The 27209-nt window shown below is 41.7% G+C and overlaps 1 protein-coding gene across 1 annotated transcript in view; it reads right to left on the reverse strand.

Annotated features, from left to right (window-relative positions):
- Nucleotides 1–27209, reverse strand: part of MAP3K15 (mitogen-activated protein kinase kinase kinase 15) — a 119952-nt gene that overhangs the window by 14496 nt on the left and 78247 nt on the right. The window contains 7 exon segments of the mRNA XM_074359680.1: nt 5741–5846; nt 6079–6209; nt 7943–8070; nt 10908–11041; nt 12608–12714; nt 20290–20381; nt 22358–22407. Coding sequence (XP_074215781.1) covers nt 5741–5846; nt 6079–6209; nt 7943–8070; nt 10908–11041; nt 12608–12714; nt 20290–20381; nt 22358–22407 — 748 coding nt within the window.

The following is a 27209-nucleotide window of genomic DNA, read 5'->3' on the forward strand; positions in this document are numbered from 1 at the left end:
TCTGTGCAGTTCAGTGTGGTAGCCACCAGCCACATGAGACTGTTGGGCTCTTGAAATGTGACTGGTGAGACTGAAGACAATTTACAATTTTTTAAAAACTTCAATTTTATTTAATTCTTCCTCATTTAAAGTTAAATGTAAATCGGGTTGCATCAGTGAGTGCAAGAGATGAGCATGGCAAAAATGACAGCTTTGGGGTCCTGAGCTGAAAGCCTGGTGCGGAAGTGCTCAGTTGGCTGCAGGGCTGGGCAAGCTGGAGGCTCGCGGCGCCTGCTGCAGTGTTAGGAGATCTCGGCGCCCCAGGAAGGGAACTTCCAGTGACACAATATCCCCTACAGGCTCCCACTACCGTGAACAACACAGAGAGAGGCCTTGGCAGGGAATGTGCCTTCTAACTAACCCATAAATCATTAACTAAGAAGACTTGACAGAGCTGTTTATTAAGCTGTTCTCTCTTGGCTCTGCCACACCAGCTCTGGGATTCTGCAAACCACACTTCTGCCTGGCGTCCGCCACTAGGCGGCTGGGTCAGAGGAGAGACAAGAGTGCACGTGCACAAGCGCCAAGAAGGAGGGGCTGCTAGCTCCTTCCTGCCTGCTCACTTTCTTCTAAGCAAGCCTCACTTTGGACCCTCAGTTGGTTCCAATAGCAGCGCTTGGCTCATTTTCAGCTTTTTCTTTTTTTTAACCCCCCTCATACTACCAGAGCCAGCCTCATCTTGCCCCGTTCAGAGTTACCTGCTCCAGCCCAGTGGCGCCCCCTCCTGAAAGATGTGACTGCCACCCTCCTCTTTGCTCCCCCAAGCCCTAGGGATGTGGGTTGTAGCCATAATGTGACTTCTAGCCATATAATTGGGAGGTGTAGAGCAGTCATGGAAAACTGGCTGCTCCGTTTTATTTACTACTATATTCAAAGGGAAACTGTCCACTCACAGCAAGCAGCCCAACAAAGAGAGACGGATCCACACAACTATTTCCGAGAGTCGAGGTTCCATCTCCAGGCAGTGTGCACATTGTGGGTGTGTACCAGCTGTACTAAAGGCTGGCTTCTGCAGAGAAACCCAAGTGAGGACGTCATGGGGGGCAAGTGAATGGAGAAATCCTGGGAAATTTGCTTAAATCTGGCTCTCTTAGGGGTTTCATGTCTTTCGTAAACTGCATTTCCCCCAGGGTATGCCCACCACACTGGTCCCTCAATCAGCCAGCCAGCCAGCCTTGGCCCTAAGGTGCAGCGATGCAGAGTTCAAAACAACGCAGGAGACCCACAGGTGTCAACCCAATCCCCTTGGGACATGAGATCCATTGCGGTCTCCAGGACAATTGTCCAAGCAAGTTTTTCAAATTATCAGCAAAGGACAGACATGGCACAGGACAATAATTCAGGAGTTATGACTGAGGTGCCAAGATATGACCCAGATACCAAGGAAAGGGGTGAAAGAGAAACCACAGACGCATGTTTCTATGGGGGCCTCAAATAACTGGTTACACAACACGTGGGCCCCTAGCCCCGGGGTCTCCCACCAGATCAAGGTTTAAAAGGGTTGAGAGAGGGACTGGAAGGGGGAGGTTGAAAGCAACTTCTTTAGACAGCTGTGCTAGGAGGTCTACCCTCTCTAGTTACAGAAGTCAGGGAAGGGCTGTCCCCAGAAGGGTGCGGGCCCATGGCGGCTCAAGAAACTCAACATCCACTCAGGATAAATGCACTTGAAAGGAGGCCACACATGTTAGCATCTTCTATAGGCCTCTTGAGGGAGCGTTAGAGCCCAAAGTTTCCAAATTTCATATTAATGAAGTAGCAAAAAGAGAAGTAAGGTGCAGCTTTCCATGGTCCCGGGGCCACCCCGGTTGCCCTGTCCCAGAGATGGGCCTGGAGGGAGGGGCCACGACTTCCTCCTAACCCAGAGCCCATCCCCACTGGGCGCACTCAGAGCTCCACATGTATGTGTCCCCTGCAAAGAAGCTGCACATGGTTCCCATGGGAGCAAAAGCAGCTGACAGCAGCAGAGTGGGGCCCATATGGTCTGGGGACATCGCCACATCCTCTTGATGAGGGTGAAAGATGCATGAATCTTGGACACCAGATTCTAATTGTAGAAATACTGCTTTAGGGTCTTTTAAAAAGGAATCCCGCCCAAAGATAGCCTTCCAGGGCTTGCTTCCCTCAGTATGAAAAGATGGAGGGGTAGGTACAGTGTGCAGGGTAAAAGATCAGGGTGAGGGGGTTGGGGGCGGTCAGCCAAAGGTCAGGCCCCTGCCCAAGACCTGGGAATTGTATTCAGAGGGATCCGGCAGCAAAAAGGTAACAGCAACCATCAGCCAGGCCAAGAGTACAGGAAACCAGCCTAGAATGGTGCGAGTCAAGTGACAACTTTCTGTCCCCCTTTCCTCTCCTACTCGCAGCTGGTGAGTAGGGAAGGAGGCGAGGGAGGGAGGGAGGGAGGGCCGACACCCCGACTCCCCGGCTGCCTGCCACAAAGCCAGCAGGGGCAGGGGAGAGGAGTCTGCCCCTCGAATGAGGACCAGTGTGCTGATGAGCACAGGCAGACCCCGGAGACACCGCGGGTTCAGTTCCAGACCACAATAAAGCACGTTTGGCAATAAAGCGAGTCACATGAATTTTTTGGTTTCCCAGTGTATATAAAAGTTATGCTCACACTATACTGTGGTCTATTAAGTGTGCAGTAGCGTTATGTCTAAAAAATAAGGTACATACCTTAATTAAACAATGCTTTATCGCTAAAAACATGCTGACCATCATCTAACAACGCAGGGTTGCCACAGACCTTCAATTTGTAAGAAATGCAGGATCTGTGAAGCGCAATAAAGCCAACCGCAATTAAATGGGAGGTACGCCTGTGTGTCAGCCGGGACCCTTTCAGTGACTGGATTCACATTGCGTTTGCTTCTCGCGGTGCCATTAAGACTTACTCTTTGTTATCTCAGGGTGACTGGAAAAGTCATGGAAAGGATTACTTCCGTGAGCAGGATGGAAAGGGCCGTGGGAGACAAAAATAAAAATAAAAATCACACCCTTTGAGTCTGACAGGTTCAACATGTTAGTTATGCACATAAACTCGATTCTCTCAAAAACTCCTGCCAACTCTAAGAACCTGTGACTTCTAAGTGCAAATTAGCATTTATTTAACACAGACTTCAGCTGTACTTGCTATAAACCAGGTACTGGTTAAAGCACTTCATCAATATTAACTCATTTAATCCACATAAAAACCCTATGAAGTAGGTATTATGATTATCTCTGTTTTACTTATGAAGAAACTGAGACACAGAGAGGTTAAGTAACATGCCCAAGGTCACACAGCTCGCAAGTGGTTGAGCCACAATTTGAACCAAGGCTGTTTACAGCCATAGATCAGAACAGAGGTCCCGTCCCGAGTTCCACTTCGGGTATCTACCAAAGAGAGATGAAAACATGTGTTCACATGAAGGCTTGTATGTGAATGTTCACAGCAGTATCATTCACAGTAGCCAAAAAGGGGAAACAATCCAAATGACCATTAACTGACAGATGAGAAAACAAAATGTGGTCTATACAATGGAATACTATTGAGCCAGAAAAAGAATGAAGTACCGATACACACCTCAGCACGGGTGAACCTCGAAAAGATTATGTGAGGTGTAAGTAGCTGGATACAAAAGTCACACATTGTATCATTCCATCTATATGAAATCTCCAGAGCAGGAAAGTCTATACAGAGAGTAGATCAGTGGCTGCTGGGGGCTGGGGAGAGCATGGGGACAGACTGCAAGGTGACACCTTTTTGGGGTGATGGAAAACAGTCAAAAATTGGATTGTGGCGATGGCTGTACAACTTGGAAAATCTACCAGAAACCATTGAAATTGGCACTTTGAATAGGTACATTTTATGATGCGTAAGTTAAACCTCAATAAAGCTGTTGCAAAACCAAAAGCAAAGGGGGCTGACCCTGGCCATAAGGGCCCTTCCTCCTGTTGTGGCCTGTTTACACCTATGGGGAAAACCCTTCGGAGGAACACAGGATAGGAGGATGTCGGGCCAAGAAGTTGCCTGAAGATTTTGTCTCTCCTTCCAGGCTCTGACAGCCTCCAGGCATTTGCGTGGAAACGCCCCACCATGTCCACCTGCACCCAGTCGGAGCTTCGCACTGAGCAGCTGAAATTTCTTTACAGAACTGCTCTGTTTTGCAAAGAGTAATTACATGCAGGGGAATTTCCTACCCAAAATGAGACCCCTTCTTTATTATCCCCCAAACACCCCTGCATTATTTTGCAATGCAAAATTCATGCCTCCTCAAGCCAATTACTTGGGAAAATGTGATATGCAATAATGAATTATACATGCGTTTTTCTTATGAATTTTTTTCTCCTTGGGGATGCTAATTATGAGATAAATTGTTGGGGGGTTTATGTCTTGAAATAATTCCTTGTCATATCAGAGCCCCTCTTGCTACCTATTGCCAAGCTAATTGGTGGCTTCCAAAGAGAAGGGTATAAGTCATTTTCAGTTAGGCTAGTGAAAAAAATATACTGGGCATACATATGTATGTGTATATATATACATGCATACTCACTGACATATACGTGCTGATACATGTATATTTACATCAGAAACAATGAATGAAAGTTCAATACACTCTTTGGGAGACTCTGGTTGGGTCCTTATTTTCCCATTTTCCCATTTTGAGGTGCATGTACCTCCCTTGGTGTTACGACTGAGAAGTCATTTCTGATGCATACAAGTTCCATTTAGAAAGGGAATGAGTCTCCACTATGGGTGTCCAGTGGCTGACATACAACGAGTTGCTTGTTGAAGAAAAGTCTTTCAAAGCTGAGACATTATTTACCAAAACTGATGCCAAGGCTGTCCACGCTACAGTTTGGTGCTATAGAGATAGAAAACAGTCATCCGTCTCGTATAGCTTATTTCAGAGCTATACTATTATAAGCACTGTTTCATAATTTTATCAAGCAAGATCTTTGTGATCCTTTCCTTGAAACTTAGGCGACCATAAATCTTTACTTATTCAAAGTCAGTGCTTCTTTCCAAGGATCAAAGTTTCTGTTTCACTTTTAGGCAGAAATTTGAAAAAGCCAAAGGTAGCTTTTGAGCAACATTCTACTCCCTGGTCGTGTAAATGGAAAGCTAGCTGGCAATTTTATACCACTCTTTGAATCCAGTCCCTCTCAATACTTAAATGATTCCATCACTGACAAATGGAAAAGAAAACCTAATGGCTCAAACCCACTTAGAATACCATATTCCCCAGAAGAATGAGACTCTCTTGGAAACATAATCATACCAAAAACACAAGGCACCAGAATTAATTAAAGTAACAGGCTATTTTTATAAAAGACCAATCAAATGTCCTAATAAATTGTCTGAGTATACCTGTTATTTGGAACTACCCACGATTCTGAATAATGTGCTATTAATTTAAAAGAGATGCTGCCATTTGGCTAATTGGTTAGAAACCCTCAGAAAACCTCAAGCAGATCACAACACCTACTCAACCTTGGAAGACAAAGAAGAATGTAAGGCAGTGTCGTTGCCACAAGGAGCTGGCAAAGTGCATCATTATGCCAGAGTTCAAACGCTTTAAAGCTGAGGACAATATACCATTTACTTCAGTTACCAATCGCCCACACTGCACTCAGGTGCTCAGTGAGTAACTCTCAAAGGACTGCAGCTCCAACAAGCCTAACACCAGGATGGGCACCTCATGCTAAGCTCTGTTCTGCCTACCAGCAAAAGTCTACATACATGGATTCACTCCTGCAAGATGTTTAGAGGTTCCAAAATCAGAGATTTTCACCACTGTGCTGTAGGTATTCACCAGAACGTTATCACCCTTTAGAAAAGGAAGAATATCAAATGCTTAAAGACAGATTTAAATAGACTAACATATAACAGATCTGGAACATAACAAATGGTCATGAATCTCTACGAAGACTAAACTCTGTGCTCTGGGGACTGTCAGGCTCAATCCTCGCCATTCTGTGAACTGGTCCACCTGCAGACACTGCCAGCAGCTTGCGTGATCCGAGATGCCCCAGCAAAACCTCAGTGGCTCAGACAACTACCTTTCTGTCTCTGTGCACAATCTGGTTTTCATGGAGATACTTGAGGCCTTCCAGGATCTGCTTGATGTAAAACTTGATGATAGGCTTCTTCATTGGCTCCCATTTTGATCACAAAACAGCAGAAAGGCTTCCTGGAAATGGACACAGCAGAAAACTCGTGAGGGCGATGAAGATTCAACGATAAGGGTTCAGGGAAATAAAGTGAAGTGACGTTTCTAACCCAATGTAAGCACTCGCGCTCACATCACTGTATCTGGGCTACATGAAATCTCTTTCCTCCCTCTCTGTTGCCTGTTCTCAGACACGCGAGCAGCTCAGCCAGAGAAGGGACTGGCGGTGAATGAGCACATCACCCTCATCAGAGGTGGAGGGTGGAAAGGAACCCCTGGTAACCCCTGGTAACCCCTGAAACACGGTCGGGCCACCTTTGGGCTCAGCTCTGTTTAACTGCACAGAGTCAGGAAGAGAGCGCAACAGTGCTCTGAACTGGGGAGGGCTGGCCCGACGCTGTAGACCTTGCACAACCGTGTCAGCCATTCGGCTTGTCAAAGCCACATTCTATACCTCACCTTGAAATCAGAGGCAGATAGGACCAGAGCGAGGGGCCCTTTAGGGAGACAGGGACCAGGAGAGGAGGAGGTTGGGACTCTGTCCTTACTGTGAGAAGCTCCCAATGCCAGGTCCCGGCAGCAGGACTGTCTTAACAACGCCCCCTACCCTCCTCCCTGCCACCACCCCAATTATACTATTAAACAGTGAACCTTTGGGCCAGAAGAAAACCTCCCTTCCCTGCATTCTGACCATGTGTTTCAGAGATCATCACCCAGGCCCTCGGCATCAGCTAGTCTCGGCTTCACCCTTACGCCCTTCTATTGCCGTGGAACCTCTATAAAAGGGGGGTGGCACATCTATCTCCAACTCTGTTGTCATCCTCAGACCTCATGTCTGGAATATCAATTCATATTTTCTGCTAGACTATGAGCAACTTGAGGAAAGAAGAAACTGTACTTGATCTTTCATATAACCCTCAAAATCTAGCTCACTGCTCATCTCTTAAGATATACAGTTAGGCTTTTAATGGAATGGTAGGCTCTGAATAACTGTGGGTTGAATGAATGAATACAGATTTCTAACTGAAGCCTTTACATCTGCATTCAGATTTTTATTAATTTTACCATTATTTTCTTAAATGAGCACTTACTGAGCTCTTGCCCTCTGCCAGGCACCGTTTTAAGAGCTTTATATACACTGTCTCATTTACCCTAGGAAGATTACTCCCATTATTATTACCCCTCCAATTACCGTAGTAATGACTACTCCAGTTTTACAATTCATCTCTTCAATAAGAAGCCTGAGATCACACAGCTTGCAGATGGAGGGACCAATTCAAGCAAGATGGTCCGGCTCCAGATCTGAGGAACTCTTACCCCTGTAGTCTACTTCCTGCTTTCGGGGATTTTATGGATAAACCACTGGTGTTCAATTTCACTGTCAACATGTTATTTCGTGATGTCATTTAAAAAAACCCTCTGTCCCCACTTCTCCAAACCATATTTCAGCTCATAGACTGTGAAGGCCTCAAGGCCAGAGACCATGGTTTATTCATCTCTATGTCTCCGGCGCTCGGCCCAGCAGCTGGCGCTCAGTAGATCCTCCATGAATATTTGATGATTGAATCACCAGACCAGGAATAGACTGTTTCTGTGACATTGGAAAATTTGTATCCAAATCCTGTGAAAAACAAATGCTCTCCCATACCTAAAACGTCTGTCATTTTTTAATGACAGGATGGATCATGATGTTCATATCCTATTTTCATCAGTGATTTTCACAAGGTGAGACCAGAAGACCAGTGACCACTCACCCCCAGGCACCTGCTCCATAAATATCGTAATGTAGCCGTGCTCGGACACAGAGCCCAGGTACTGAACGATACCGCGGTGCTTGAGGTACTTGTGCAGGGCTATCTCCTCGTGCAGCGGCTGGGAGTACCTGGGAGGAAAAACAAAGCCAGAGCCACCTGCCAAATCCGGGGGCTTAGGCTCCACGTCGCACCTCGCCAGTGCCTGCTGGCCATCCCTTCTTGCTGGAAACGTTCTCTCCTTTGGCTCCCATGACACTACTCAGCTTCCCATGTGTAAAACAGGGGTTATTAGTATCAGCCACGCAGGGCTGCTGGGGACCAAAGTGTGCCGAGTCTCTCAGGCTCCCAGTGGAGTGCCTGGTGTGTGGGAGGTTAACCCAATGAATGGCTACTGCTATTACTATCGCTAGTGTTAGGGCCTGAACCTCCCCAATCATACTTGGTCTCTCTCAACAGCCCTTTTTCCTCTGCTCTCCCATGAAGGGAGTTCTAGAAGGTTCTGTCCTCAGCTGTCTTCTAGTCTCATTCCACAGACTCCAGACTACAGCAACAGCCACCTAATGGGCCTTCTAGCCTCAGCCTCTGGCCTCCTCAGTCTATTCTCCCCTGGCCACTATATTCCCTCTTTCCAAAACACACACCACATACCACTTCCTTTCATGAAGTCCATATAAAGACCATATTGCTTAACACGGCACACAAGGACTTTCCAACTCAGATCAGACTACATCTTTAAAAATGTTTGCCTCATCTCAAGAGCACCCCCTCCCACTGCCTCATATCCTACATTCATGTCATGACAATTTGTTGTCCTCTGAATACACTCTGCTTAACAGCTCTGTTTTCCCTCAGCAGAGAACGCTCTGGCCTCCTTTTCGGCCAGATGAACTCCTATTCGTCCCTCAAAGGCCAGCTCAAAGATGGCTTATTTTTTCCAACTTGCCGCAACTCAACTAGAAAAAGTAATTCACTCCTCTCCTATGTTCTACACACACTCTGGGAACTTCTCTATTACAGCACTTGTCATCTTGATACCTAGGTAAGGTATGTGCATTCCCCACCAAACCGGGAGCACCCTAAGATAAGGACCGTATCCTAGTCACATTTCAGTTCCCAGTGCCAGCCCAGAATCTGGGAGGGTGACCAATATCATAAGTTCAGCCTGTAAATTTAGGGAATGGGACAAAACAGTCTCTAAGGTCCCTTCTAGCCCTAAAATCCCAGAAACAACTACCAGCAATGAAAAGCTGAAACAATGGTTACAGCCCATTGAAGGAGGTGGTAGATGCGAGAAATTTCCCCCAACAGAAAACTGCAACACCTTATCCATCCTGAGAATAAGAGACACAATACTGGACAAGGAATTCGAGACTGGATCCCAGTCTTGTTTCTACACATCCTTGGAGAAGTCATTTAACCTTCTGAGCCTTGGAAGAAGTTGGATGAGTTCATCTCAGGCCTTGCCTTATGATTCAAATACCGTAACATGCAATTTCATTAAAAATGAATGAAGGAATGAGTGGACGAATGAACAAAGGAATGATGAAGGGTCTTACAGCTGCCAGAAATCACTTGTAACCCATCCTAATAATTCACTGACTACCTGGATGGAAGGATGTTTGCACACGCCCATCGGCATCCAGCACTGAAGGCAACGCTGCAGATGTGGCCTGAGCACTCCTTTGGAGCACAGAGCTATTACTCCTTATACTGTGGCCATTACTGTGTATGAAGCTTCTCTACAAAAACACCTGACAGTCAATACGTTCTAGTTTAGAATTGGGTGGGGTATGAATTTAAAAAGGAATAAACATTTCATCAGACTCTAAAAAATGTGGAATAAATAAATTGGTAGTACTGAGGGTTTAAAAAAAATAGCCCCAAATCTAGGATGGCAGGGTATACAAAAAAGTCCGTAAAGCTTATTTTTCTTTTTACCACATTTAATTTTCTATAATGATACATCTGAAAAAATAATAGCCGTTTAAAATGGGTACAATGTAAATTAAAGCATAGTCACATTTAAAAATATTTGCAAACATACCCAGAAGGAACCCTACTTCAAAATGACACCTGCACCCCAGTGTTCATAGCAGCACTATTTACAATAGCCAAGACATGGAAACAGCCTAAATGTCCATCAGCAGATGACTGGATAAAGAAGATGTGGTATATTTATATGATGGAATACTATTCAGCCACAAAAACCGACAACATAATGCCATTTGCAGCAACATGGATGCTCCTGGAGAATGTCATTCTAAGTGAAGTAAGCCAGAAAGAGAAAGAAAAATACCATATGAGATCGCTTATATGTGGAATCTAAAAAACAAAACAAACCAAAACATAAATACAAAACAGAAACAGACTCATAGACATAGAATACAAACTTGTGGTTGCCAAGGGGGTGGGGGGTGGGAAGGGACAGACTGGGATTTCAAAATGTAGAACAGATAAACAAGATTATACTGTATAGCACAGAGAAATATATACAAGATCTTGTGGTAGCTCACAGTGAAAAAAATGTGACAATGAGTATATATACATTCATGTATAACTGAAAAATTGTGCTCCACACTGGAATTTGACACAACATTGTAAAATGATTATAACTCAATAAAAAATGTTAAAAAATAAATAAAATAAAATAAAATCTCAAAAAAAAATGCAAACAAGTATCTACAAAAAAATGTAAAACTTCAGATTTAGTTGCTGGGTGGAAATAAAACTACAGTCTTCTTTTAAAACGTGACTCTGCAATCCACATGCCTCTAAGTGAAGTTGTTCCATTTTTACAATCTATTAATAACATGCAGAGAACAAAGGCAGATCACCCTTATTACACGAGAATGACAAATTTTTGGATGACACAATGCTTTCCTCCTCGTGCCTCTGCACCGTCAGTGGCGGGCCCGGGATTAGGGGTGTGGAGGTGGCAACAGAAGGAAGGCCCACCCCGACTTGCCTGCTATCTCTCTCTGGAATCTCTTTGATGGCTGTTCGCACTTGATTGCTCAGATCTCTCCCAGCATACACTATCCCATACATGCCCTTTCCCAGCACCACTCTCTCACCGTTCGCACCATGGTCATACTCATGCTAAGGAAGAAAAAACAAGATAAAAAAGCATGCAACTTGTGGTGGAGAAGTCCCGTCAAAGCCCAAACAGATTTTGTCCCACATTTTTTTAAAAATTTATAAATAACGTGATTTGAGTACCTGGCAGGTCACATTTCTTGGGTTATGTACTTTTCATTCAATAATTACTTTATAGGGGTAGAATTCTCAGTAACTCATATATTCCTAACATGATGCAATGGAAGGCAAGAAATTTAAAAGTATGGCTCAAATCTAACGCAGTGGGCTCAACTTTGGGAGATTTCTCCCCACTTTAATGCTGCAATTCAAAAATGTTTCTAAGCAGACCAAGTACCCCAAATAAGTGCTTTCTTGCATGATCCTTTATCAACTTACCAGGAAAACAACCACTTTCGATAGATAGCCTGGCAATAAAATGAAAACTGTCTTAATACAAAGTACATACATTGCCCCACCCCTGTTTTTAGATGTACAGATCTAACATTAAATACATACTGCAAAATCTGACTTGTAATCAATATTGCTATTTTATTCCCCCGATCTTATCATCAAAAATTGTACAGCTTGCATTCTAGTTGGTTCTTCTCAATGATCAAAACAAATGTAACTCAAGGTTGAGCAATATTTATTTAAAGCAGAGGAAGCAAGGGTTTCTTTCTATTGTTTTCTATGCCTGCTTACAGAAGCGCACAGAATGTGTCCCTTCCCATCTACTTCTGGGGATGCTCAGGACCATTAAGATCACAAGCAGGTCCCATCACTGATTCAGTCAGACATCAGCCTGCTCCGTAACAGGCTTTCATCTCCCACTTTTCCCTGTCCCCACATCTGTTACCTTCAAAGTGCATCACTCAGTTCATTTCTACAAGAAAATTTGATTCTAAACTAAGAATTCGAGTACCTGACTCAATTATTCAAATGAATCCCTTTGATATTTTCCGAAAGAAACCTCAAAGAATTAATTTCACCCTAACTTAGAAGTATACGAAAATCTCACTAAACTGCAATCATCTGGAGGACCTGAATGAGTGGCAAGTCTGAGTAACTGTGCAAGAATGAAACATCTGTATGGTGCTGTACTGTCTGTGGACTACCACTGTGCTGTCCAAAAGAGCTATGGTGATCCTACTGTCTTAACAATTATATTAATATTACTATATTTAATATATTATGTGCCAGCAGATGTAACTAAAGTCATTTTAGGTATAAATGAAAAACACTGCTTCTAGTTGCCAACTCTTTCTCTTACAGTCTCAAAAACACTATTAATTAGCTTAGAAGAAGCTTTTCCATAGGTTGAGTACAAAAGGGAATTTTTGTCTAGTCCATGCCAAATTTTTCTTACACATTCTGGTTGAGAGGATCCCAAAGCAGTAAGGTTTTTCTACAGAGATGCATTGAACTTAATCTCTGAAAGTCATGGAATAGTGACTGCTAGCTCATTCATAAATGAGTATTTAAAAATATATACATATAGGATTTTCACACCAAAAACAGGACATTTTCTTTAAGTATTAAAGACAGAATAAGTAACTTCTGCCATGTTGTAGGTCTTCTGTGACTCACCTCTAAGGTGTCCCCGTCGGATTCTCCCTCCAGCCCCACTGTACAGCCCGCTGCACTGGTTATCATCTCTTTGACCAAAGAGCAAAACCTAGAACACCAAGATGTTGCTAGTTAAGATCACTCCTATTCTCTACCTTTAACTTTACCTTATTACCTTAAACCATGATTAAATATAAACCAAGCTTTTATAAGTTATGGAACCATCACTCCACTCTTTGATTTGACATGGTTCTTTATTGGTTATCTAATCTAGTTCAAATACTCACGGGATACTTGAATTCTCTCTATACAGTATCCCCACCAACTGGCTGGCCAACTGATACCTGAACACCTCCAGTGACAGAGAACTCACTACCTCACAAGGCAGTTCATTCTTTGGGGAACTCAACGAGAAATGCTTCACTTATAGCGAACTAAGACTTCTTTCATGTGGGTCCCATCCACAGACTGCTTCAAATTAGTCCCCTTTCTATGTAACTGCCCATTAAAAACGTACATAGATTTATTATGTCCCTAGAAGTCTTTCCTTCTTTTTCCCTCAACGCTTCCCCCAAGACTCGTTTATGAGTCACTTCACTAACTGGTAATTCTTCAAAAGTGTCCCTGTATTATTCTTCAAGTCTGGCCGTGAGCCCAGTGTTGCAGGGATGATTTAAGCAGTGGTAAGGATAGTGGGACCATCACCTCTTGAGTTGCCAACACTCTAGCTCTTAGTGAGAAATAAGGTCTAGTATAAGGGGAGGGGTGAGAAGGAAATGCATAAGGTGGCCTCGTCATTCTGCTGACACCGACTAAGCTTAATGTCAACTATCAGTCACAAATCTTTCTCACGAATGCTGCTGGGCCACATCAGCCACTCCCCAGACTTACGTAGTTGTTCATTTGCATACAAATGATTTGACTCAGATTTGTGTTTAGTATTCTCCCTTAAGATAGCAGGGAAGAATATTGTATACTTTAAGATAATTTCCACAAAACATTACAATGTTCTTTTCTCTAACTTACCCCTCCCACCTCTGCTTCTTCTAATCTTTGAAAGCTGGTAAACCTAACAGTCAGGCTTCTTAGGAGACACATGGTATGCACTCAACAGAATAAATATAATTTAAAAGATAGTATCAACTGTTGTTAAGAATGGGGAGTAAGGAGAACTCTCATGCTGCTGGTGGGAGTATAAACTGATACAACCACTTTGGAGAACTATTGGCAGTATCAACCAAAACTGAATATAAACCTACCCTATAATCCAGTAACTTCACTCCTAGGTATATACTGTACAGAAATCAATGAACATGTTTACCTAAAGGCAAGCACAAGAGTATTCTTAGCAGTTTTATTCATAATGGCTCCAAACTAGAAACAATTCAAATGTTTGACAGAATAAACTGCCATATATACTCACACAATGGAACACTACAGAGCAATAAAAATGATGAACTGATACTTACATCATGGCTGAATCTCACAGATATTAATTGAAGGGAAAGGAGTGAGAAATAAGAGTACATACTTGATTCTATGTATTTGAAGTTTAAGAAGAGGCAAAAGTAACCACTAGTGATAGAAATCAAAATAGTTACCAGTGCAGAAGGGTTAATGACTGCGAGGGGGCGTGAGTCACCTTCTGGGGTGTGATATACTTATCACACTTTACACACTACACTTATATGTACGTTACACCTCAATTAAAAATTATTTAAATGTATGGCAAGAAAAGGCACTGAAGATACAATGAGGGTCAGAAAGGTAAACTTTATAGTAAAGGGATGTCCTGCCTAATATTTGGCAGCATTTTTCAACTCTAAATTGAAGATTGTGACCCAAGGCTCCCCTGGTCTGACATTTAGGCTGATTTCTAAATATGGCATGATAATGATTGTCTGATACACACTAAATTTAAATATTCTCAAATTACATGATGCAAACGCTCAACAAACTAGGAATAAGGGAATCTTCCTCAACCTGATAAAGGTTATCTATGAAAAAGCTACTGGTAATATCATGTTTAATGGTGAAAGACTGGATGTTTTTCTCCTAAGATCAGGAACAAGACAAGGATGTCTGCTCTCGCCACTTCTACTCAACATTATACTGCAGAGTCTAGTCAGGACAGTTAGGTAAGAAAAATAAAGAAAGACATTAGGTGGGAAAGGAAGAAGTATAACTAGCTCTATCTGCAGATGACATGAACTTGTATATAGAAATTCCTAAGGAATTCAATAAAAACTATCAACTAATAAATGAGTTCAAGGTTGCAGGATACTAAATCAATATACAAAAATCAAGTGTATTTCTATATACTAGCAATGAACAATCTGAAAATGAAGTTAAGGAAATAACTCCACTTATAAGAGCAACAGAAAGAATAAAATAAGTATATATTTAAAGATAAAAGGATAAGACTTGTACACTGAAACTACAAAAATTGTTGAAAGAAATTAAAGAAGACCTAGACAAACAGAAAGATATACTATGCTCATGGGATGGAAGACTTAATATGGTTAGGATGGCAATGCTTTGCAAATTGATCTACATATCCAAAGCAATCCCTGCCAAAACCCTAGCTGCCTTCTTTTGCAGAAATTGACACGCTGATCCTAAGTCACAGGGACGTGGAAGTACCCACAATAGTCAAAACAATCATGAAAAACAAGAACAAAGTTGGAGGACTCACATTTCCTGATTTTACAACTTATTACAATGCTATAGTCATCAAGAAAATGTGGTAATAGCATAAGGATAGACATATAGATCAATGGAATATAAGTGAAAGTCCAGAAATAAATGCTTACATTTATGGTCAACTGATCTTCTAAAAAACTGCCAAGATCATTCAACGGGAGAAGAAATAGTCTTTTCAACAAATTTTGCTGGGGCAACCACATATCCACATGCAGAAGAATGAAGTTAACTCATACCATTTTTAAAAAAAGCAAAAGGAACTCAAAACAGATCAGAGACCAAAATATAAGAGCTGAAAGTATAAAACTCTTAGAAGAAAACATGAACACCATAGAAAACCTTGAGTTAAGCAAAGCCTTCTTAGATATGACAGCAAAAGCACAAAAGACAAAAGGAAAAATAGATAAATTGGACTGCCACACAATTTTAAACTTCTGTGCTGCAAATGACACCATCAACAAAGTAAAAAGACAACCCTCAGAATGGGAAGAAGCACTTGCAAATCACAATCTGATAAGGGCCTTGTATCCAGAATATATAAAGAACTCTTAAAACTCATTAGCAAAAATACAAATAATCCAATTAAAAATGGGCAAAGTTTGGAGAAACTTGGCAAACACCACTTTTGCTAGGTGAGCCACGTTAATATCCTCAGTAATCAGACAAAGATACTGTCTTCTGATGTGATGCCTTAAGAAGGACACGGCATCACTTCCGTGGTGTTCCTACCCAAAATGCACAACACTAATGTCATCATGAGGGAACAGCAAACAAACTCAAGGTGAAGGATTACACAAGACAATAAACTGCCTGTACTCAGTGCAAGCAGTAAATCAATAAAGACAAAGGAGGACTGATGAAGAACTGTTCCAGATACAAGGGGACTATACAGACATGACAGCTAAATGATAACATGTGATCCTGGATTAGATCATGAAAAAATCTTTTGTTTCACTGTAAAGGACATTAGTGGGACAATAAGTAAAATTTGGATAAGGTTTGTAGATTATAGTACCATATCAATCTTAATTTCTTGATTAGATAACTGTACGGTGCTTACATAAGTGAATGTTCTTGTCTTCAGGAAATACGCACTCAAGTATTGAGACGTAATGGAGCATTATATCTACAACTTACTCTTCAACAGTTTCAGAACAAAATAATCATCTGTACATAGACAGAATGTAAAACAAATGTGGTAAAGGGTTAACATTGAGGAGTCTGGGTGAAACATACGGAAATTCTTTGTACTTTTTTTTTGAAACTGTATTGGTAGATCTGAATACTTCCCAAAATAAAAGGTTAAAAATTGTTTTAATTGGGTGAAGGATTTGAGGAAACAGTTCTCTAAAGAAGATACATAAATGGCCAATATGATCATGAAAAAATGTTCAGAAACATTAGTCAGTAGGGAAATGCAAATCAAAACCACAATGAGGTTCCACCTAATACCCAACAGGATGGCTACAATGAAAAGGACAGACAATAACAAATATAGCAAGGATGTGGAGAAAGTAGAACCTTCACACACTGCTTGATAGGAATGTAAACTGGGGAAACAGTCTGGCTGTTCCTCAAAGTTAAATATCAAATTACCATAAGACCCAGTAATTTGGCTCCAAGAGAAATTAAAACATAAGTCCACACAAAAATTTGCATGTGAATGTTCTTAGCAGCATTATCCACAATTGCCAAAAAGTGAAGACAACCCAAATGCCTTTCAAATAATGGACAAATCAATATATCCATATAATGGAATATTATTCAGCCAGAAAAAGGAATCAAGTTCTGACACATGTTACCACATGGATGACACTTGAAAACATTATGATAAATGGAAGAAGCCAGACACAAAAGACCACATATTGTATGACTCTATTTATATAAAATGTCAAGAATAAGCAAATACATAAAGACAGGAAGTAGACTCAGTGGTCTACTGATTTAGGATTAGAGTTTGGGGAAAATGTTAGGTTGTGGGAAAAATGGAGAGTGACTGTTAATGGATACTGGATTTCTTTTGGGGGTGATGAAAATATTCTAAAATTAGATTGTGGGAGAGAGAAGCAAGATGGCGGACTAGATGGACACTTGTAGCTCACCCTCTCCCACAAATACACCAAATATCACATCTACGGACCTACTCAGCCAACCAGAGCACCTGCCGAACTCCAACAGAACGTCGCCCTCTTCGAAAAACAAAGATGCCAAAAATCTGGTAGCAGAAAAGGAAAAAAGAAAGAAGGAAAAGCAAAACAGTGCGGGACTGATCTCACGGGGAGGGAGCGGCAAAGGAGGACTGGCACTCGTTCGCTGGGTCTCCCCTCTCCAACGGAGAGGCCAGCAGGATGGAGGGGGAGCCTCCAAGGCTCAGATCTGCCCCGAGCACTCCTTGACTGACAGAACTGAGTTAAACAGGCACAAAGGGTCCCCGTGACACCCAGCCTGAGATGCGAGCCAGCAGCTGGGGCCAGGACAGGTCGCCTGAGCCAGGAGGAGGACTGCAGTGGCTGTACTGAGGCAGCCCCGGGGGGTTACGTGCTGTGGCTGGAAGGGGATACGGAACAGAACAACCTTGGTCCCCCATAAATTGTGAAAAAGCAAAGCAACATGGCTGGTGTGCCCTGGGGGGAGGGGTGCCATAGCCTTTGTCTCCTCAGACGTACGCCGCCATTACTGGCACTTCTCGCGAGAAGAGAGGCGGGGCTCAGCCACAGCCGCCATCTCCTCCTGTGCGCAGCGCCCAGGTGGGGGTGGGGCCGAGGGAGGGGGCGCAGTCTGCTAGCCGACAGCCACTGGGAGCAGCACAGACAAGGGTGCCAACAGAGGGCCTCTGGAAACAGCAAGCTGAGTTCGCAAAACAGGGCGAAGACGCAAAGACCTCTTGATAAAATCATTAAGAGCACACTGTCTCCAGGAGAACTAGATAACTGACACTCCTTAAGCCACAGTGCCAGAGAGATATGAGCAATATGAAGAAGCAGAGGAACCACTCCCAATTAAAAGATCAAGAGAAATCCCCTGAAAGCACAATCAAGGAAATAGACATTGATGGCCTACTAGATCAAGATTTCAAAAAAGGAGTGATTAAAGTACTGAAGGAACTAAAAGAAATAGTGTTAAGAGATATAAAATATGTTAAAAATGAAATAGAAGCTATAAAGAAGAACCAAGTAGAATTAGTAAACTCATTTGCTGAGATGAGAGCTGACCTAAAGGCTGTACGAAGCAGGCTAGATAATGCAGAGGAACGAATAAGTGACCTAGAAGACAGGACAACAGAGAGCACCCAATCAGAACAGCTGAGAGAAAAACAAATAAAAAACAATGAAAACAATATAAGGGACCTATGGGATAATATAAAGTGTGCCAATCTATGCATAATAGGGGTTCGAGAAGGGGAAGAAAGAACAAAGGGGATTGAAAAGGTATTTGAAGAAATCATGACTGAAAACTTCCCAAACCTAAAGGAATCAGATATCCAAGTACAGGAGGCTCAGAGGGTCCCAAACAGGAAGAACCCAAACAGACCCAAGTCAAGACATACCATAATCAAGATGGCTAGAGTCAAGGATAAAGAAATGATCCTAAAAGCAGCAAGAGAAAAACAAAGAGTGAGTTACAAGGGAACCCCCATAAGACTCTCAGCTGATTTCTCTACACAAACACTACAGGCCAGAAGGGAGTGGCAAGATATATTCAAAGTCCTGAATGAAAAAAAGATGCAGCCTAGGATACTCTATCCAGCAAGGCTATCCTTTAGAATAGAAGGAGAGATAAAGAACTTAACAGACAAGCAAAAACTAAAAGAGTTTAGCAACACTAAACCCATGCTAAAAGAAATATTGGCAGGTCTACTCTAAATAGAAAAGAAGCAGGATGCTACAAAAATGAGAAACTCATAACTGGAAAGGAGATAACTGCCATGAATTACAAAAAGAATAAGCACAAAATTGTAAAAGAAGACATCTAAATCATTAAGAGTGGGAGAGGGAAGCAAGGAAAGCCACTGTGGAAAACAGTATGGAGATTCCTCAAAAGACTAGGAATAGACTTACCATAGGACCCAAGAATCCCGCTCCTGGGCATATATCCAGAAGGAACCCTACTTCAAAATGATACCTGCACCCCAATGTTCATAGCAGCACTATTTACAATAGCCAAGACATGGAAACAGCCTAAATGTCCATCAACAGATGACTGAATAAAGAAGCTATGGTATATTTATACGATGGAATACTATTCAGCCACAAAAACTGACAACGTAACACCATTTGCAGCAATATGGATGATCCTGGAGAATGTCATTCTAAGTGAAGTAAGCCAGAAAGAAAAAGAAAAATACCATATGAGATCGCTTGTATGAGGAATCTAAAAAACAAAACAAACCAAAACATAAATACAAAACAGAAACAGACTCATAGACATAGAATACAAACTTGTGGTTGCCAAGGGGGCAGGAGGTGGGAAGTGATAGACTGGGATTTTAAAATGCAGAATAGATAAACAAGATTATACTGTATAGTACAGGGAAATATATACAAGATCTTGTGGTAGCTCATAGCGAAAAAAAAAATGTGACAATGAATATATATATGTTCATGTATAACTGAAAAATTGTGCTCTACACTAGAATTTGACACAACATTGTAATATGACTATTACTCAATAAAAATGCAAAAAAATAAATCATTAAAAAAATACCTTTATATTAAAGAAATAATAAATAAAATAAAATAAAATAAAATAAAATAAAATTAGATTGTGGTGATGGTTGCAAAACTGTGACCATACTAAAAAAAAGACTGAACTGTATACTTTAAAACAGGCAAACTGCATGGTATGTGAATTATATCTCAGCAAAGCTGTAAAAATTATTTTCTGTAAGTTAAAATTTCAGGAAAAGCAGCATAGCAAATTTTTTTCCACAACAAAGACCCTTTAAAAGTGATTCACCATAATTAGATTGAAAATATCTGAATCAGCTATAACTCAACTACTGCACTGGTCTTCAGTGGAAAAGTAGATCTCAGAGCCATCAGAATTATCATGGACATAAAGAAAACAACACCATTCATCAAACTTGGATATGCTATAAAATTTCAAAACATAAGAATGCTCATTACATATAAATTATATCAATTTCAATTTTTTGAGAAAAATACAGTAAGAGCTTTTTTTTTTTTCCATTTTACAAATTTGAAAGATTCGTTAATGTTTTAACAAATACACCCCCTCCAAAATTGACTTGTTTCTCTTTGAAATTTAAATAGCAGGGGCATTTACCTTGCTTATGTTTGAGTTTATATTCATCAACTGACTTTAGAATGTATCAAGAACTTATTCTACATTCACTGCTAAGCAAAGCATATGGGCAGCAGAAAAGGGAATAAAATATGGTCTCTGTCCTCAAGAGTTTAAAATGTCATAAAAAGGTATTTGTGAAATAATTTATTATGACAGCGAAGGAATTTCTAGACTTGAAAAATATTAGGACACAGAATTTGTGGTCACATGAGGGAAGTAGAAATAAACATGGCATCTTAGCTCAAAAAAGCCCTTTAAATATTATCTGGTCCATCCCCACCCAAGGTTTGGATCTGACTCTACAGCTCCTTGAAGAGGTAATATTCAGCCTGTCTGGAATATCCAGTGACAGAAAACCACCATATTCCATCTCCTGATGGATTTCACTGCTAGAAAGTTCTTTACCTACATAGTGCTACCTACAGGTGGCACTATGGAAAGGGATGGATTCTTTTCTATGATTAGCCCTTCAAACAAATGATGCCACTTTATCTTGCCCTTTCTAAGTCATCTCTTCCTTGAGATTACAGCTTCTTTGACCATTCTTTACGTGTTATGGATTACATGACAAATAATGAGTTGAAACAGCAATAGTATAGAGTGATTCAAAAAGAATTAAAACTAGGTTATACATAAGTAAGTTCTGAAAGCTGATCTCTAAAGGAATAATCACAGTTAGTTGGACAGCACTGGGAATGTTCAACACATGCTCTTTATGTCACATTGGCTGCAAGGTCTGATTCACCTCAGGCCCTTTGCACATCCCTGTTGATGGTTGAAATGGCAGCAAGAGGTATCCCTTTGAGAAGGTACAAACGGAAGGGTCTTGGCTCCATGTTATCTTACAACTTCGTTTCTGAGTACTACATTTTTGAAAATGTTCAACACCTTTTCAATTATATTTTCTGAGCTGTATTATTCAGACACACTACCCTGTTCTTAAATCACTTCCCGTCCTCTAAAGTGATGTAAACATAATTCTAATGTAAACACTGATGTGTCTAGGAAAGAATCATGCTGCATCTGGAGGGAATAGGAATTCATTCAGTGGCCCGTGGTCTCAGAATCAGAGAAAAGACAAAGTTCTAGTCCACGCCCTTAATTTGATGGAAACTATGAAGAAACTGAGACCTAGAGAGGTTGAGTGATTTTTCTCAAGGTCAAACAGCAAAAGAGGAATTAGAACTCATATCTACCTTACTTAGAGCTGCTCCCACCCTTGGATGTGCTGGCAGAGTGAGACTCAGAGTACAGCCACATGGTTCAGGCCTACGGGGTCACCATTCCTGATCCAAAGAGCAAGTACCACACCTCTCCTGGGAATATACCACCCTACTCGCCTGCTAATAGCAATGCCCTTGGTTCCAATACTCTGTCCGGGAAATCCCAGCCAAGTTCATTACCAAGTAACTTCCAGCTTCAGTTCTTGGGGGCCCTGAGCACTTGAACATCATCGGCTCAAAGAAGTAATACTTTGTTTCTATACACATAACTTCATTTTTTAAAAAAAGTTTAAGACAAGAGAGTTTGGTCTGTTGGATACAAACAAACAAACAAACCCACTCTGCTACAAGCCAAGCAGCCCTTAATAGCAGCACGTTATGAACAAGGTTGGGCAGAGCAAAAAAGAGAAACTAGTCCATTTTGGATTCTGTTAAAAATGAGAACATCACATATTGTAAGTAAGTAGAAACATTAAAGTGATAGAAATTATCATTATTTGTATTAAAGCAACAGTTACATTTTCTCTTACGTTCTTACTTTATTCCTCTAATGGAAGAGGCTGTAAAATTCCATTCATGAATTTGTTTCTGTAAGTATCAAAGACAAAAGTCAGTAGCTTGATCTTTTCCATGCAAAGAATCATTTTTGGTTTCATTCTATGGACAATCGCTTCTGCTATTTTTTTACTTTCAATAGGATTTAGGGGTTAAAGCAAGATATTTCACATAACTTGAAACACCAGAAACATTTTCTAATGTATTGTAAAATTTCATTTGTATCTCTAATGCAGTTTAGAACAAATGATGTGACTTTGAAATAGAAACAATAAGCACACAGTAAGCAGCCTTTCATCTTCTGTCAACCTACCAGGAAAACTCTAAGATGAGCTTGGGAACAGCCCACTCAAGTTGAATGACCCACAAAAATGTCTGGAGAAGCAAGGATGTGGCAGACACTAGTCAGTGTTCACCAATCTATTTTTTTCTCCCTAGGCACATAGCTGGACTACATTTCCCAGGCTCCTATGCAGCTAGGTGAGGTTATATGATGGAGTTTCTGGCCAGTGGGATGTAAGCAAGAGCGATGTGTGCCACCTGTGGGCCTGGATCATAAAAACCTCCATAGCAATTCTCTAGTCTATATTCACTTTCTTATCCACTACGAGATGGAATGGGAACCCTGCTAACCCGGACACGACACGAGGCATAGATAAACTTTTATCATGTTAAGACAGTGGTATCTGGGGGCTGTTTGTTTTAGCATCTAGCCTATCATGACTGATACAAAGGCTACCTGGGATGTCAATCTATACAATGCACACTTAAAAATATATGTAACTCTGTTCTCTCCTTCTACCACCATCGCTTCCCCTTAAACTTTGTACATAGCTAAGCCTCAGAGGAAATGTCTAAATTCCTAGTTTTAGAAGAGCCATAGGCTACAAGATCAATACCTTACAACAACAGAAAATAATTTTAAATAAAATACATTTGGTTAGCCTGAGGAAGGCCATAAATGACCAGCTAAGCCCGTCTAAGAGCGAAATGACTCGGTATATGGCTCAGGAGGACAACCATGAGCGGCCGGGTGACAAGTTTCCTGCCATCCTGAAATGACGGAACAGGGACAGCTGGGAGGATGGTTCCCAAGGGGAGCAGATGCATTCAGACATGTTGATGAAGCACCTACTGTGTGCCAGGCAAGGCACCGGCACTGAGGACATGGCGGAGAACAACAAAATCCCTGTCCTCATGGGGCTGACGTGGGAGCTGGGGGAGACAGGCAATAAATCAAATAGCAAATAAAGAGCCCGGTGGAGGGTGAAAGGTGCTATGAAGAAAAATAACACAGGGAAGGGCATTAAGGTGAGGCAGAAGTCAGGATGTTCCAGGCAGAAAGCTAAAGGGAGTGACACCGGATCCAGAAATGATTAGGGAATATCAAGAGGGCCATTACAAGTGGTCCTTAAAAATTATTATTAAACTTTTAAACTGAAATATAGCATATATTCAGAAAAGGGTACTGTGATCAGGTCCATAAATTTCCACAAAATGAGTATCATTACAACCAGCAATCAGCAGCCCAGAAGCTTCCCTCCTACCCTCTGTTCCCAGTCATCACTTTCGACCCAAAGGCAACTGCTATTCAGAGCTCTCCCAGCACGCAGAGTGTTGCCTGTCTAGAATATTATACAAATGGAATCGCGATGTCTGTGCTCCTGTGTCTACGAGTACAGTTTTTCATGATACATGTGGTGGCAGAGGGAGGCCTGGGTGCACTGCTTCTGACTTTTGTCCTGGTGGGTCAATCGGGAAAGCTGTGACTATTCTCCTGTCCTCAGGCTCCTACTCGGCAGCATCCTCATCTTTCCTGCGAGGATACTTTACCGGATCTAAATCACGCTGAGGAAAGAGATTCGAGGCTTCAGCTTTCCAGGTCACTGTCAGAAGCCCCCTGTACAAGTGCACTGGAAGCAGAGCCAGGGTGGACTCTGGAGAAATGGGCCAGGAAATCAGAGGAAGGGGATGCCTCCAGGATCCGCTGGGTGCTGACGTAGACTCTGCCCTCCTACCCTGGAATGCTGACTTCTTGGTTGGAGTGGGGGATCCTTTTGTGTTAAAAGCATAGACTTTTTATGTAAATTTTTCCTCTGGTTGATGTAAGTATAAAAGGCACCCCAAAAAGAGCTTTCTAAAAATAGCAGCCCTTCCTGTATGGACAGCGATGGTGGCCACTATGCACCTGCTGGTGACTTGGGGGCCCAAAAGAAGCTGGGGCGAAATGCTGCATTTGCTCATGCTCTGGGCAGCCTCCTTGCATCAGTGTGCTGGGTGCAGCTCGCATCAGCTTGGGAAGGCCAATTTTACACATCACTTCCTAACCCCATGCTCAGTGACCCGATGGAGGTTGCTTGAAACTGGCCGTGATGGGAGTATTTACACCACAGAAATCAGCAACCACCACAAATCAGCCCTCTGGTTCCTGCCTCCCCTGGAAAGCTGGTAGTTCAACATTTATCAGCGTAAGTTTCTGAATCCTTGGCTGATGGAGCAGAACTTAGCCTCATCTTCCAGCGGTGCTGTCCACGGGTGAACATGTGCCTATGTCTGATGGCTTCTCACCGTCCGTAGCCCACTGGGAACTCTGTGTAGAGAAACGGCATTTCACTCTAGGCTAATCTGCTTGCTCTCACAATCTGCAGAGTTTCAAAAATGTAAATGAAGGCAAAAGCAAAGGCTTCCTCCTCAAAGTAAAAAGGCAATTTATATTTCTCTCAGACGTTTGCACTGACAACTACCAAGCACTGTGCAAAACATTTCATCAGTCAAGGAAAACTAGCATTTGCTGCTTATGTAGTCCTTTCCATTTCTTATTACGGACTCCAGGCAAACAAAGTAAAACATTTACAACCAGTGAGATGGTATATGTACCAACGGAAATTTCCTTTAAAGGCCTGCAATAATTATAGGTTTGTAAAATTCCATGAGAACAAAATCATTTTGCTCTAAAAGCAAGAAGAGTCGCTTTAACAGGATTAGTTTTTTCCACAGCTCCTTGTGAAAATATGAGCTCTCTGTTACCTGTATCAATGGAAGAGTGAGGTTACAGATGAGAATTTTGAAAATTCTCTTGTATCAGTGGCATCAATGACACAAAGACTAAAAAAAGCAAAGTTGGCCTCTAGCACAAGAACTCCAACACTGAGGACAGGGTGCTTCATGGGGGTAGCATCTGGAGCAGGGAACATAAGTAGGGCTTTGGGGGTGGGAGCTTGCTAATGGTCCCTTCCTTGAGTTGTACTGGTTACTTGAGTGTGTTCATTTGGTAAAAAATCCATCAAATTGTACGTTTATGAGTTATGCACTTTTCCGTGTGTATGTTATACTTGGATGAAAGGTTAAAAAAAAAAAAAAACCCAAAGAGGCAAATCTAGTATAGGTTTCATGCATTCTTCAAATGAGACATATCTGTATGAACACCACATATGTATCTTATTCTTTCTCTCTTTGGCACTCAAATATTTAAAGCACACAGCACAGGAAAAAGCCTCCAGCACATTACAGCAGCTCGTCTTCGCTAATGGCGACTGACTCTCTTATCAATGAGAGGCAGGTAGCTTCACTGTTAACTATTAGACTAGGTTACTGGCTTACATTTGTGCCATGGACTGAATGTTAGTGTCTGCACAAATTCATATGTTGGAGCCCTAACTGGCAGTGTGATGGTGTTAGGAGGTGGGGCCTTTGGAAGGTGACTAGGTCATGTGGATGGAGCCCTTGAGATGGGATTAGTGCCCTTTAGAAGAGGAGACAGGAGAAGCTCCCTGTCTCTCTTTTTATCATGTGAGAACAGGGCAAGAAGACCACCATCTGCAAACCAGGAAGAGGGTTCTCATCAACACCTGACCATGCTGGCACTCTGATTTCTGATCTTCCAGCCCCAGAACTGTGAGAAATACTTTTCTATTGTTTAAGTCTCCCAGTCTATGGTATTCTGTTACAGCAGCTCAAGCAGACTAAGGCAACTTGAAATACCATTCATGACTATATCTTTTTGATATATACCCTTATTGAGACATAACTGATATACAAAGAACTGCACTTATTTAATGTGCATAATTTCATGAGTTTGGACATAGGCAAATACCCATGATACTATCACTACAATCAAAGTAAGACACATAGCTAACAACTCCCAAAGTGTCCATGTGTCTCTTGGGTTTTGTTTTCATTTTGTGTGTGTGGTAAGAACACATGAGATTTGCCCGCCTAACGGATTTGAAGTGCACACCCCCATACTGTTAACTACAGACACCATGCTGTGCAGCAGCCCTCTATGACTGACTCATCTTGCACAACTCAAACTTTATACCCACTGAACAATGGGAAGTTGTGTCATGACTATTTTTCTGCTAAGGAGTTTCTAATATGATTTTGAGCCTCTCCTTATTCTCCAATGATCTATTTAATTTTTGAAGATATTGCTATTTTTACCTGATTAAGACATAATAGCTCAGACTCGTGTTTCCAGGGGGAAAAAAATCCTTTTTTGCCAAGTTAATGGCAGAACTCTCCCCACACTCCATGAAAACATATACATAGCAAATAGCTCCATGTAACACACTTGTCAAAAGTGCTACCTCTTTTTATTACTACAAACTATTTTGTGAAAGAAAAAGTCTGATGAAGTACTTCAGACACATCTTGAATCCAGCAAGTCCAATTCTGGAAATCTCTGCTCCTGAAATATCTGCATGTACATGGTAGGGCATAACCCCCATGATGTGCACCAGCGTGTCTACCATCAGCTAGAATGAAAAGTTGAGACCTAAATGTGCACTAGCAGGAAAGTGGTAAGATAAATTATGGGTCACCCACACTCAGAAATG

The sequence above is a fragment of the Camelus bactrianus genome, chromosome X (genome assembly GCF_048773025.1).
Source record: "Camelus bactrianus isolate YW-2024 breed Bactrian camel chromosome X, ASM4877302v1, whole genome shotgun sequence".
NCBI classification, from domain to species: domain Eukaryota; kingdom Metazoa; phylum Chordata; class Mammalia; order Artiodactyla; family Camelidae; genus Camelus; species Camelus bactrianus.